Source organism: Impatiens glandulifera, chromosome 9, assembly GCF_907164915.1.
Source record: "Impatiens glandulifera chromosome 9, dImpGla2.1, whole genome shotgun sequence".
Classification (NCBI taxonomy): Eukaryota; Viridiplantae; Streptophyta; class Magnoliopsida; order Ericales; family Balsaminaceae; genus Impatiens; species Impatiens glandulifera.
In genome coordinates, this window is record NC_061870.1 from 10,230,720 (window position 1) to 10,244,005 (window position 13,286).

Below are 13,286 nucleotides of genomic sequence, written 5' to 3' on the forward strand. Positions count from 1 at the left end.
TAACTAGTCAAATTAATTAGAAAATTTGAAAATGATACCTTGCTTTATTTGAGAATGGACTCATTGAATTAAAAAAAAATTAACAGGAGAATATTGATATATATATACATATATATTAAATAAAAAATAATAATATAAAATAAATGATATTTTAATATTTTATTACACTATATTTATAAAAATAAAGATTAATGGTTGATATAATGTGAATCACGTGGGCACTTATGAACTACAGACATGTTAGCAGCTTTGTGCTTTCTTCCATCATTCACAGCAAATGAAGCTCGTTCGTTGCCTTTATCTCTCCCGGTAGCACTGCGACGACTTAGTCACTGGTCGGTCGAACAACAATGGCCTTCACCCCTGCTTCGTTGAACTTACCCGGCCATCATTTTCCTTCTCCCATTACCAATTTCCTCAAATCGAAACCATCGAGACGTCCCTCTTTGCCACGAAATTCCGCCATAAACAGCAATGAGCCCTCCCCATCCAAGGCCACCTTGCAAAGTTCATCATTTCCAGGTCGATCTCTCTATCTCTTTCACTCAAAACTAACTACGGTGGTCATAATTACAATTTCAAACGCTGATGAGAGGAAACCTAAAATAGTCGTGTATGATGATGATGATGTTGTAGGAAAGCCAGAAGCGGATGTTGTTGTGATCGGGAGTGGGATTGGAGGCCTTTGTTGTGCAGCACTTCTAGCTAGATATGAGAAGGATGTTCTTGTATTAGAAAGCCATGATTTGCCTGGTGGTGCAGCCCATTCATTTGATATCAAGGGTTTTAAATTTGATTCTGGACCATCTCTCTTCTCAGGCTTTCAGTCTAGAGGTCCTCAGGCTAATCCTCTTGCACAGGTAATTTCAGATCCCGCCGGTGGATTCCATCTTTAAAAAGTAAATGAATTAGTGACTATAGAACCTGATAGAATAATTACTAATAGTTGTGTATGAGAATAAGAGAAAGTTAAGCTCCAAAGAGTTATGTTGAAATTTTACAATTAATTAACATTTAATGTTGAACTTCTATGCTTACAAATACACAAAATTCAAGAGTCTCTTGAGAAGAGAAAACGAAGTGTTTTAAAGGGCTCAAATCTGATGTTGTAGATTTGGTGCTCCACCCTATACCACCTTCACAAAAAATGGTTATTTTATAAGATAAGTCAAAATTAATGAAGAGAAAGAATGAAAAGTCAACGTATATTGTGAAGGTGGTGTAGGATGGAGTACCAAATCTGCAACAACATATCTGGGGTGTCTCTAAAGAGATGAATGATTGGTCTTGAATCTTGATTTTGGACATTATGATATTATATTCTTTAATACATCTGAACAATTATTTTTCATTTGTGAGCAAGTAATGTATTTATTGAACTTTTGTAGGGAAATTGTATGATATAGGCTTTGTTTCCAACAGGTTCTTGATGCATTGGGAGAGTCTATTCCATGTGTTAACTATGACTCTTGGATGGTTTATATACCTGAAGGTGAATTCCTATCACGAATTGGACCAACTGAATTTTTCAAGGTGAAATTCTTATTCCTATTTCCTATACTACATTGTTGGATTTCATATTTCACTTATTAGGCTATGTTTGATTAGGGCTGAATTGTAGTTGGAGTTTTTTTTTAGGAGACTTGAAATCAGAAAAATTAAAATCAATGTTTTTTTCTCAGCCTCCAATTACTTTGTGAAAAAGAACTCGGTAATTGTACAATTCCAATTGTTTTATTTCCCCAACTACAATTCCTTTGAAATTAAAAAATAAGTTAAAGGTTGTAGCTTGTTTGATGTTAGGTTATTTTGAAATAAAATATTGTTAGATGAAAAAATAGGTTATTTTGAGTTTTAATTGGTTGATTTATTATAATGTATTTTTATATTTAAAATTTAAATTTTATAAAACACAAGCAAAGATATTTTTGTTGATAAATTAAGTGATTGAATGGTTTAAAAAAAAATGTGATAGATGAATTTTTGATAAAAAGAAAATAATATCAAATGATTTTTTTGATTATTAGGAATTTATATATATATATATATATAATTATAATGTTTAATGTTAGGTTACTGGGTTCTCACACCATAACACATGACTCACCCGCCCTTAAAATTTGGAACATTTAATTGTGCAACACACTAACCAATTAAGTTATTTAACATTTATATTTTAAATTCAACCAAATGATTTTATAAATATACAACGATGAATCAATATTTTTTTTTATTAATTATTTATAAGTTTTTTTTTTGTAACTTTAGAGGACAAAGTTTCTTTTTATTGTGAGTTGAATAGTTATTTTTAATGATTAATCATATCAATTATATATAATCATATCAACAATCTTATTAAGTGGTGTAATGGTTAAAATGTTCTTATTACATAATAAAGATTCCTGAAAGTGATATGTGAAGAGTATGAGATCAGTAATATCATATATTTGGTGCAAAATGCTCGAAATTTGGTTATAAGATTACAAAATCGAAATTTATTTTGGGGTTCAGCAAAAATGTCAATATTAATTTTTTAAGAGTGAAAGTAAGTATTACATTAATTATATATGTTAGTGATGGTACTGAAAAGATATAATGTTGATAGTCAAAATGTATTTTGTTATTTGTGTTTTAGAGATTATGGTTTGTGGTTCTATTTGAAATATGTGCACATATTAAAGTGAAGGAAGTGAAGATGTTACCGAGAATGAGAGTCTTTCGGATACAAGTTTGTTTTTTTTTAATTTGAGTTGAGTGATTTAGTTATATCAATTATATATTATTACATGAAATTTTAAATATAAATAAAAATTCTTAAGTGATGTATATAATGATTAAAATGTTCATCCTACATAATAAAGAGTCAAAGACGAAATGAGGGTAAGAGGTTTGTAATGAGATGATTTGGTGTAAGATGCTCGAAATAAGGTACGAGATTAATAATGAGAGGTCAATTGAGGAATAAACAATATGTTATGGTTAAATATGTGAATGTGATCGTTGTTCACCAAGTGATGGTATGATGTCGATAATTATGAGATGATTGAGTGCAAAATGTTTGGAATTAGGTCACAAGATAATATTGATTGATCAGTTGGGGAATAAGGGAGATTAGTGGTTAAATATGTGAATGTGATTGTTAGTTGCTGAAGTGAGGAGATTAGTGGTTAAATATGTGAATGTGATTGTTAGTTGCTGAAGTGAGGAAAAATAAGATATGATCAAATTATTGGGTGCAAAATTATTGAAGTGATGTCACAAAATTAGTAAGTTGAAATTTATCTTGGATATCGAAAAATTGTCCATATTAATTTTTAAAGGTTATAGTGAGTATTTCATAAATTATATAGGATACTGTTGATATTTTGTTTGTATTCTTAACAATGTAAACGTAGGAAAATTCTAGTAGTTCAAATAATTTTTATTCTTTTTCATTTAAAATAAAAAATGCAGTGAAATTAAAATCAATATTATTTCTTGAACTGCAATTCTTTGTGAAAAACAAAGTGAAAAAAAGAAGTAATATTTCATTTCTTTTTATTATTTGTACTTCCATGTCTCATTATAATTTACTAATTGAAATATATATATATATATATATATATATATATATATATATATATAAATATAAATTACTTTTTGATTGGTATATATTAAAAGTAACCAAAAAAAATTAAATAATTTTTTGGAGAATTACAATTATAATGGTTTTTCTGTTTCAATTCTGACTAAAAAAGTTTTAAATAGTCAAGTTAAACCGTCTCATCTATTATCTATATATAATGCTTAATTTTCAAAATGTCTGAATTGTCGGGTCTAAGGGCGGATCCAAGTATAAGGTTGTCCAGTGTCACGGGATAAAATTTGACCCGTGTGGCACTAGGTTAGATCGACGCAAATTCTAACTAATAAGCCCTTTTACACAATGCAAGAAGAACTTAGAGAGAGAAAGAACTTGAGAATAAAAATTATATATTGAATAATGGGTAGAATACTTGGTAATTACAATGTAATACATCTAAGGTTAAGATTTCTTATGTACTATATTAAGAATTGCCTTCTAATTACAATAATTACACTAATTTAGGATATTCCTTCTATAACTAGAATATCCCTTACTAAATTAGATATCTATTCTTTAATTAGAATATATCTTCCTTAATTAGAATATCCCTTCTTAAGTTAAAATATATATTCCTTAAATAGAATATTCCTTCCTTAATTAGGATATTCCTTGGGTTGTGCCTACTTAGGCGATTACCTTGGGTTGTGCCTATTTAGGCGATTATGCCTCTCCTTGGACTAGGAAAATAGATGTACTATGAGGCCAAGGCTGTAATGAGCCTCGATATCCCCTTGGATGCATCGTGACAATAATGGGCCGTGACATTCTCCCCACCTAAGTCGTGGCTATCCTCGTTCGACCTTGGATCGGTACTCTTTAATCTTCTGCCTGAATTGACAAAAGAGATCCTCTCTTTCCCAACAATTCTCGACATCGGATAGACCTTTCCCCCACGCCTCTCAATTTTTAACGGTACCTCGTATTTGCGCACAAGCCACTTGAGCAAAGATTGTAGAGACTTACATTGATGCATGAGTAATTTCCCTATTCCTCGGTCCACCTCTTTGAACTCGACTGCACGCCTCTTCAGACCTGTCCCTTTCTTCATCTTCTTGGTATCTTCATCCAAAGATGTCCGAGCAAGATCTGCTTCATTTCCTAAGGATTTGGCGAGAGTGAAGGTGGACTGACTTTGACCAACGTAACATGTGGTCAAACTGTGTGGATTTGATGGTTTGTGGTGTCTTTGGTCTTGAGCCCCTCGAAGGTTTCGACACACGCTATCTGGACTTCCTCGAGTGCTTCTTCTTTTCCCTTGGACCCATCCCCATCTTGACAATAGTGGCAAAAGTCTTTTTACCATTATTGCGACTTCGGCTGAAATGCATTGCCAAGAACATGCACATACTCTCTGATTCTCTTCTTGTTGGTATCACTCTAGTATTTCCGTGATCCAAAATAATTAAGGAATTAGAATGAGGAACTATACAAGCGCGTACCTGATCGAACCATTGTAGTCCCAACACTACATCGTAGTCATTCATAGGGACTAATGTAAATGAGACTGTCCCATTCCAGGCTCCGATCCTGGTGTGCACTTTTTTAGCTCCCCGGTTACCAGCTTGGCTGTTGTACTCATAGACTTTACCGTCCCTCTTGTTGGGTGGATACGAAGACCCAACGCATTGGCCACTCCTTCACGAATGAAGTTGTGAGTAGCTCTGGTATCCACTAGTGCTTTGATGCGCCTTCCCCCGATCAAGTCATCCACGAATATCAAGCCCCTCTTTGTTCTCTTAATCGGTTCCGCGATACTAGCCTTCACAACATTGAGCAGTCTTAAGGATCATAAGGATCCTATTTGAGTCTCTTCTTCCTCATTAGAGTACTCAGATCTTTTAACCGCTGTAACATTTTCCCCCTTAAGCGGGTACATAAACTTTAAGTGATTATGTGCACCACAAATATAGAAGACTCTTGACTTACTTGATTCGTCAGCTTGCCTCCTTGAGTTGTTGTGTGGATGCCCTTCTTGGCTGGGCGGTCTTCCCCACCTTTCTCCTTATCATGTGGGCGATCTCCCCCACCTTCCTCCTCATCATCCCTGAGGATCTTTGGTCTGTCCACAGACACTCTGAGCTCTAACAGTCTTTCTATAACTGTAATTGCCTCGGAGACGTTCTGCACCTTGTCCCTTTGCAGCTCTAATTGCGCCCAAGTCTTTAGGTCATTAATAAACGCGAACAAAGCCTCCTGTTCCGTTAGACTAGGTAATTTGAGCATCAATATTTAGAAGTCCTTCACACACTCCTTGATGGTCCTGTTGTGCACAAGTTGACTTAACCGCTTTCGTGCCTCAAAATCAGCATTCTCTAGAAAGAATTGGCGCTTAAACTCGGTCTTGAAGTCTTCCCATGTTTCCATCCTCAACGTATCTCGTTCAATGTCTACTTCATGCCTTCTTCACCACATTAACGCCATCTTTATTAGGAAGAAAGGGGTCGTCTGCAACTTGGTGCGAACATCAAGTATGCTTGATGCCCGAAAATACCGTTCCATGCTCTAAAGGAAGTCCTCAACTTCCCTTGCACTCCTCGAGCCTTTGAACGAAGTTGTCTTAGGAATATCCATTCGATGAGGTGCCACACCTCGAAGTTCCCCTCCATTCCACCCAATCCGACCTTCCATCGTATCGAGCCTCCCCATCATTTCCCTTCGAAGAGTGTCGATCATCGCATGGATTTATCCTCGGATTGTCCCAATTACTTCTTGTCGGATATAATTAATCTTCCCTCGAACCGATCCCAGCACTTCGTCACGAATGCTACGATTCAAATTGTTAATGATCCCCATGACCTCATTCTCCAACTATTCACTTTTCTCATTCTATATCGTCACCCTATTGGCCACCGCGCTAAACACTTCGAGAGTTTCTTGGTGCTTGCTTATGCCTTCTTCAAGCCGGGTCACCAGCGCTTCCATGACAGCACCTCTCTCGATGGACTTATCCCTCTTGGATCCATTGTCCTTATGTTAGCCGGTCAGAACCCTTGTGACGATAGTACCTGAATTCATCTCTTGCAGCTTGAATGCAGAAGCACAACTTAGCTCTGATACCACTTGTCACGGGATGAAGTTCAACCCGTGTGGCACTAGGCTAGATCGATGCAGATTCTAGCTAGTAAGCCCTTTTATACAATGCAAGAAAGAACTTGAGAATAAGAATTGTATATTGAATATTGAGTAAGACCTTTTATACAATGCAAGAAAGAACTTGAGAATAAGAATTGTATATTGAATATTGAGTAGAATACTTGGTAATTACAATGTAATACCTCTAAGGTATTTATAGGACTTCTGACGTACTATATTAGGAATTGCCTTCTAATTATAATTTAATTACACTAATTTAGGATATCCCTTCCATAACTAGAATATCCCTTCCTAAATTAGATATCTCTTCCTTAATTAGAATATATCTTCCTTAATTAGAATATCCCTTCTTAAGTTAGAATATATATACTCCTTAAATAGAATATTCCTTCCTTAACTAGGATATTCCTTGGGTTGGACCTACTTAGGTGATTGGGCCTCCCCTTGGGCTAGAAAAATAGGCGTTCTATGAGGCCAAGACTGTAATGAGCCTCGATATCCCCTTGGATGGATCGTGACAATAATGGGCCGTGATACCGGGTTGTAGCCCGGGTAGTTTAAGATATTTTGTTTGTATTTGACAATAACGACAATAAATTATCGTCGTTATTGATGATTTTCCGTCGCTAAAGGGTATTAGTGACAGTAAACTTGGTTTATTTTGTTTGTTTATTTGATATTATTATCAAACTAGCCCGAATAGATTTTTTGATAAAAAATTAGCCCGGGTAGGTTTCAAATCCTAGCTCCGCCCTTGGCCGGGTCGAGAGTTGTGGTTAATTTGGATATATATGTGAGAGTAAATGAATACTAGGGTCGGATTGTGGATTGACCCGCCCATAAACTTAAAACGGTTAAAAATAAAATAAAAAATACTATATGTATGTTTTAACTTGCAACCTAACAAAACAAGTACAACTCTTTAACCAATTAGGCTAATAAGGCTTTATATTTTAAATTCAACACCAAATTGAATAAACGTGAGACAATTTTAACAATATAAGTTTAACTTTTTAACTTAATAATATATATATATATATATATATTAGTTAAAAAGCTAAACTTATATTGTTAAAATTGTCTCACGTTTATTCAATTTATATATATATATATATATATATATATATATATATATATATATATATATATATATAATGATGCTTAATTTTTAAAATGTCTGAATTGTCGAGTTGTGAACTATGGTTAATTTAGATATGTATGTGAGAGTAAATGGATACTTGGTCGGATTGTGGGTTGACCCACCCATAAATTAAAATGATTATGTATGTTTCGAATTTGCAACCTAACAAAACAAGTACAACCCTTTAACTAAGTGTGATTGGGATGTGGTTTACCGAGGGATAATATGCCGGTAACAATTGAAAGTGGTTAAAAAATATAAATCAAATATTTAATTGACCAAAGTGTAAGATTACGATGCTAAATATTAAAGAATATGAATTTGATAGAGCAAAGTGAGTGTAAGGCCACGAGAAAGGATGAGAATTAAAAACCGCCCTGCGAAAACCGAACCGAATTGCCCCGTTTGGGACGGTTTTCCCCGAAATCGAACGGGGATGGAGCGGGGATGGTATTTGTGTCCCCCGTCCCGCCCCGATTTTACCCCGATTCTACCCGAACACAATAAACATAATTAATTATATTAAATCACCAATATATTTATTTTTCACTATATTTTATAAGAGTAATAATGTTATTTCTTTATAATAATATAAAATTTTAATATATTACAATATATATTATATTAAAAAATTCGTTTATATAATTTTTTTTTTTTTAAAACAAAATTATTAATAATGCCCCGCGGGATTCCCTGAAACAGAAAAAAACCGAATGAGGCGGGGATGGTATTAAAAAAATTCCCGAAATTAAAACGGGGTGGGAATGGTAAATGCATTTCCCGCCCCGAATCGCCCCATTGTCATCCCTAGTCACGAGATGAGAGGTTCATTTTAAAAAAAATATATGATAAAATAAGTGAGAAGATGAGTTATTTTACCGAAATAAATAAAATATGAAATGAGAGTATTCTATTTTTTATTTTAATATATTATTCGTGATTTATTAAAAAATTTAAATATTGAATACATATTATTATAATATTTTTTAAATTTATTTTGTTTATATTTTTATCCGTATAAATAGCACAAATTTTTCTAGTTATTCATAAAAATGTTGATGTCTAAGTTAAAGCAATTAACAAACTATCTTCATACTTTTTCAGGACCTTGAGAAGTATGCAAGTCCTGCTGCTGCCCGTGAATGGAAAAAGCTACTTGTAAGTAAACCGCTCAAAATTCATTTCTTTAGCAGAAACATGTAAAACTGAGTTTGTTTCTTGCATTACACTGAATTCAGAATTCACATACTATATATTTTTCTTATTGAAATATGATTAGGTAAAAAATTATTCAATGCATGATGTTCATTCTCATTGATTTCCTGTTTATTCTCTGATATGCAAGAAGCTTGCTTACAGGATGCTATTCTTCCACTGTCTGCAGCTGCAATGGTTCTACCTCCCCTCTCGATTAGGGGAGATTGGGGTGTTATCTCAACTGCTGCTACTAGATATGGACCATCTGTTCTAAAATCTCTTGCCCAAATGGGCCCTCAAGGGGCAATTGGTGCGACAAAGCTTCTGAAACCGTTCTCAGAAGTTGTCGACTCGCTGGAGCTAAAGGATCCCTTTGTACGGAATTGGATTGATCTCCTATCGTTCTTGCTGGCTGGGGTGAAATCAGATTCTGTTCTTTCAGCAGAGATGGTAATAATTGCTTAATTACTGTTCTTTTCTGTTAACGTTGTGCAAAATAAGCAATAATCAGCAACCGGGAACATTATCACACCATTCCCTTGATTAGATGATGCAGAAACCCTCAAATGATTGTCCACAAAGGTTCATTTTGCTAGCTTCAGTTCGTCTTTGGATCTGATTTATAATAAATAGGTGTTTTGTTATAATTTTATATAACTAACATGGTTAACAAAACACTTCGTATGGGACTCGTTTTTAGTCATTTTCAAAAGCTTAGCAATTGAATTGAGCTTGTCAAAATTCAGCAAGAAAAATGAACCCCAACAAGGAAAACAAACTTCTTGTACATATAGACAACTTTTTTTTTAGTTGCCAAGTCCAAGCATATGATAAATTGAGACTGTTTTGACCATGAATAATAATAATAATGTTCTTTTTTCTTCATCTTTCAGATATATATGTTTGCAGAATGGTATAAGCCAGGTTGCAGTCTAGAGTATCCTCTTAATGGAAGTGGTGAAGTTGTTGATGCTCTTGTCCGTGGACTACAGAAATTTGGTGGGCGCATCTCTTTTAAAAGTCATGTCGAAAACATTGTTGTTGAAAATGGTCAAGCTGCAGGTGTGAAGTTAAGAAATGGTCAAGTGGGTATATAAATGAGTCAGTCACGAAGATTTGTTATTATTATTTTTTTTGTGGTTGATTAACAAAATCGATGTTTGTTCCAGTTTATTCGTGCTAAGAAAGCCGTTGTTAGCAATGCATCCATGTGGGACACATTGGACTTGTTGCCAAAGGAAGTTATTCCATCGTCGTACCAGAACAGAATCAATACGACACCTCAATGTGACTCGTTTATGCATTTGCATTTAGGCTTTGATGGAAAGGTGAGATTCCATAACTAAAAGAAAACTTCTTTACTTGGTGAAAACAATTTTTATATCTGCATTCGGATATGGCTGAATTTGGGTCACTGAATTTGACAAATTCATCCCCTCTTCTAGCTTAACGGCAAAAAAAATAAAATAAAATGAATTGATACATTATGTTTTCAAATGTGATTCATCTTGAATTTGATCCACCTCTGGAAGAGAAATCTAATTGTTTCCAAATTAAGCTTAGCCAAGTCAAGTCTAAGTCTACACTACCTGAGTAATTTTTGTTTGTACTTTAACCAGTTTCATTTTTTATTTCTTTTGTTAGGGTTTGCGTGATGACCTAGGCATTCACCATATTGTTGTGAATGACTGGGATAGAGGAGTTGACGCTGAACAAAATGTTGTATTGATATCGGTTCCTAGCGTTCTTGATCCAAATCTTGCACCACCTGGGAAACATGTGTTGCATGCATATACTCCAGGAACTGAACCGTTTGCAATTTGGGAAGGACTTGATCGCCAGAGTTCCGAGTACAAGAAACTCAAAGCCGAAAGATCTGAGGTATTTGATAATTTCTTATTATAATCTGTTGTTTATGTTTATTGCAATAGATAATTAGGAGAATGATGGGTTGATGCCTTAATCTATTTGAAAGTAGTTCTTTTACCTTGTTTCTTGCCACTTAACTTGGATGTTTGACATATAAGATAGCATTATGTCAAAGCAAAATTTTATCAGTGAACTTCCTCATGCATCCGTTAAGAGAATTGAGCTTCAAGTTACCTCATTTCTTTTGAGAATCTCGTTGTCAACTCATGGCATGACTTGTATTATTTTGGTTTAGTTTTTTCTTTCCACAGTTGATGAGACTCTCGCATTGGCTGTCAGTCAATGAAATGATCCTCACTTTTTGGAAGAAAAAAAAGAAGTTAATAGGGAAAATGATTTTGGCAATAACTAGGTTCAGATTTTTCATCTTTTTTTGTTCCAATTCCTCGTTAATGCAGGTATTGTGGAGAGCAGTGGAGAGAGTACTTGGGGGAGATTTTGATCGTGAGAAGTGTGAAGTGAGGTTAGTTGGAACTCCATTAACACACAAAAGGTTTCTTCGAAGGAATAGAGGAACATATGGCCCTGCTATAAAAGCTGGAAAAGACTCGTTTCCTATGCATTCAACTCCAGTTTCACAGCTTTATTGTTGTGGAGATTCTACCTTTCCTGGTATTGGTGTCCCTGCTGTTGCTGCAAGTGGTGCCATTGTCGCAAATACTTTGGTGTCTGTAACTCAACATTCCCAACTTTTGGATGCAATCGGTATCTAATTCTCTAAGTGGGTGAGTTTTTGTTTAGTTATATAATAATTGAATTGACTACGAGAATTTTGTTTGTAATGTGGCGTTTTTCTTATTGTAGGATTTCGTTGACTATGGCGAGATGAGGACTGCGATTTAGATGTACGAAAAAGGAGGATGTAACTTTGTATTTGTAAGAACTTACAAATTTGTTGATATTATCTTTTTTTGTTATTAATTATAATACCAGCAATTCCATTTTAAAAGAAAATCTAACATGTAAGATTGTGTTGCGATAAAGATGGTAATTATAATGTCACACGATTTTCGATTTGAAATGTCTTGTTTGTGGTGGTTTTACACGGTTTGACAAGTAGTTGACCGGGATGAGGATGAAACGAGATGATATTTGTGTTCCCCATCTTCACTTCGTTTTGATCTCACTCTAAGTTATGTTTTGAATATTAATAAATACAATTAAATATATAATATTATAAATATATAATTTTTTCTTATTTTTTAAAAGTTTTAAATTTATATATTTATAATAACTAGATAGATACCTGTACGTTGTATACCAAAAAGTTATAAACAAAATTTTAAGACGTTATTCACTCTATAATATAATTTATTGTAAAAAAATGATTTTAGATACAATGAATTAATAAAAATATAAATATGGTACTAAATAGAATTATGATAGACATTTATGTTAATATATATGAATTTATCACCTAATTCATTAGTTGAAGAAAAAAATTATAATATTTTAGACATTTTTTTCAATCAACTCATTTTGTTAGATCATTGTATTCATAATGTAAAGATCGTGAATTACTCTTCAGACGAAAACATAGCTCCAAACTTAAAAAATAAGTAAAACCTGAATTGTTTATCATTGCCGACCTCATAACCTTCACTAAGCGGCATTTTGCTCGACCACGTGGTCAACCTCTTACCATTTATATCGCTTATTGTATTCTGAAGCTCTAAAAAGGTCTTTAGAGTTTGTAGAGAACTTTTTCACATGTTTGTAAGTTCAAACTTTAATTTAAAACAAGTTTCATTTTCATTGATTTCTTTTCTCTCTCGAGTATTAACTTTCGTAATTGTGAATTGATCGGTCATTGTCCTTGTCATTGCTCTTTGATAATACATTTATTGATTGATCATTCCTAAGGGTAAGAAAGTTAAAATTTAATCGGAATTATGTTTAGTAATCGGCCATTGTTCTTGAGCTTCAACTAAAAAACAATGACCTCAATTATGATTTTATAAGTCTAACTGACATGGAGCCTCTAAAGATGATAGTTTAAAAGTTTGGGGTAAATAACTACACTAATAAAGTTGTATGAATTCATAAAGACTTCATGGACAAATATTTTTAAAATTATTTTAAGAATTAAATAAATAATATTTTTACAAAGAATATTGTGAGAATGTTGTATAAACAAAATTTTCTTTTATTTTTAATGTACACACAAACTTTTCATTTTCATTGATATAAACAAACAAAAAAGGTGTATCATCTGATATGGTATAAGTGTCATTAGTATCAATCACCATAGGCAAATTTGATAGTATAATTGTGTCCATAAATTGTCTTTAATTCATCTTT

General features: G+C 33.5%; 1 protein-coding gene across 3 annotated transcripts; it reads left to right on the plus strand.

Annotated features, from left to right (window-relative positions):
• The first annotated feature begins 244 nt into the window (after positions 1 to 244).
• On the plus strand, positions 245 to 11,997 carry LOC124914448 (prolycopene isomerase, chloroplastic). 3 transcript variants are annotated; one of them, XM_047454998.1, is made up of 10 exons: positions 245 to 522; positions 637 to 860; positions 1,423 to 1,533; positions 8,964 to 9,017; positions 9,219 to 9,506; positions 9,950 to 10,141; positions 10,226 to 10,384; positions 10,701 to 10,937; positions 11,384 to 11,710; positions 11,790 to 11,997. In XM_047454998.1, the coding sequence occupies exons 1-9, from the start codon at positions 351 to 353 to the stop codon at positions 11,696 to 11,698; spliced, it is 1,752 nt and encodes a 583-aa protein (XP_047310954.1). In that variant the 5' UTR covers positions 245 to 350; the 3' UTR covers positions 11,699 to 11,710; positions 11,790 to 11,997. The 3 variants fall into 3 exon arrangements, with proteins under 3 accessions (XP_047310954.1, XP_047310955.1, XP_047310956.1); XM_047454999.1 differs by having other exon boundaries at positions 11,384 to 11,706; XM_047455000.1 differs by having other exon boundaries at positions 646 to 860.
• The last annotated feature ends 1,289 nt before the right edge of the window (positions 11,998 to 13,286 follow it).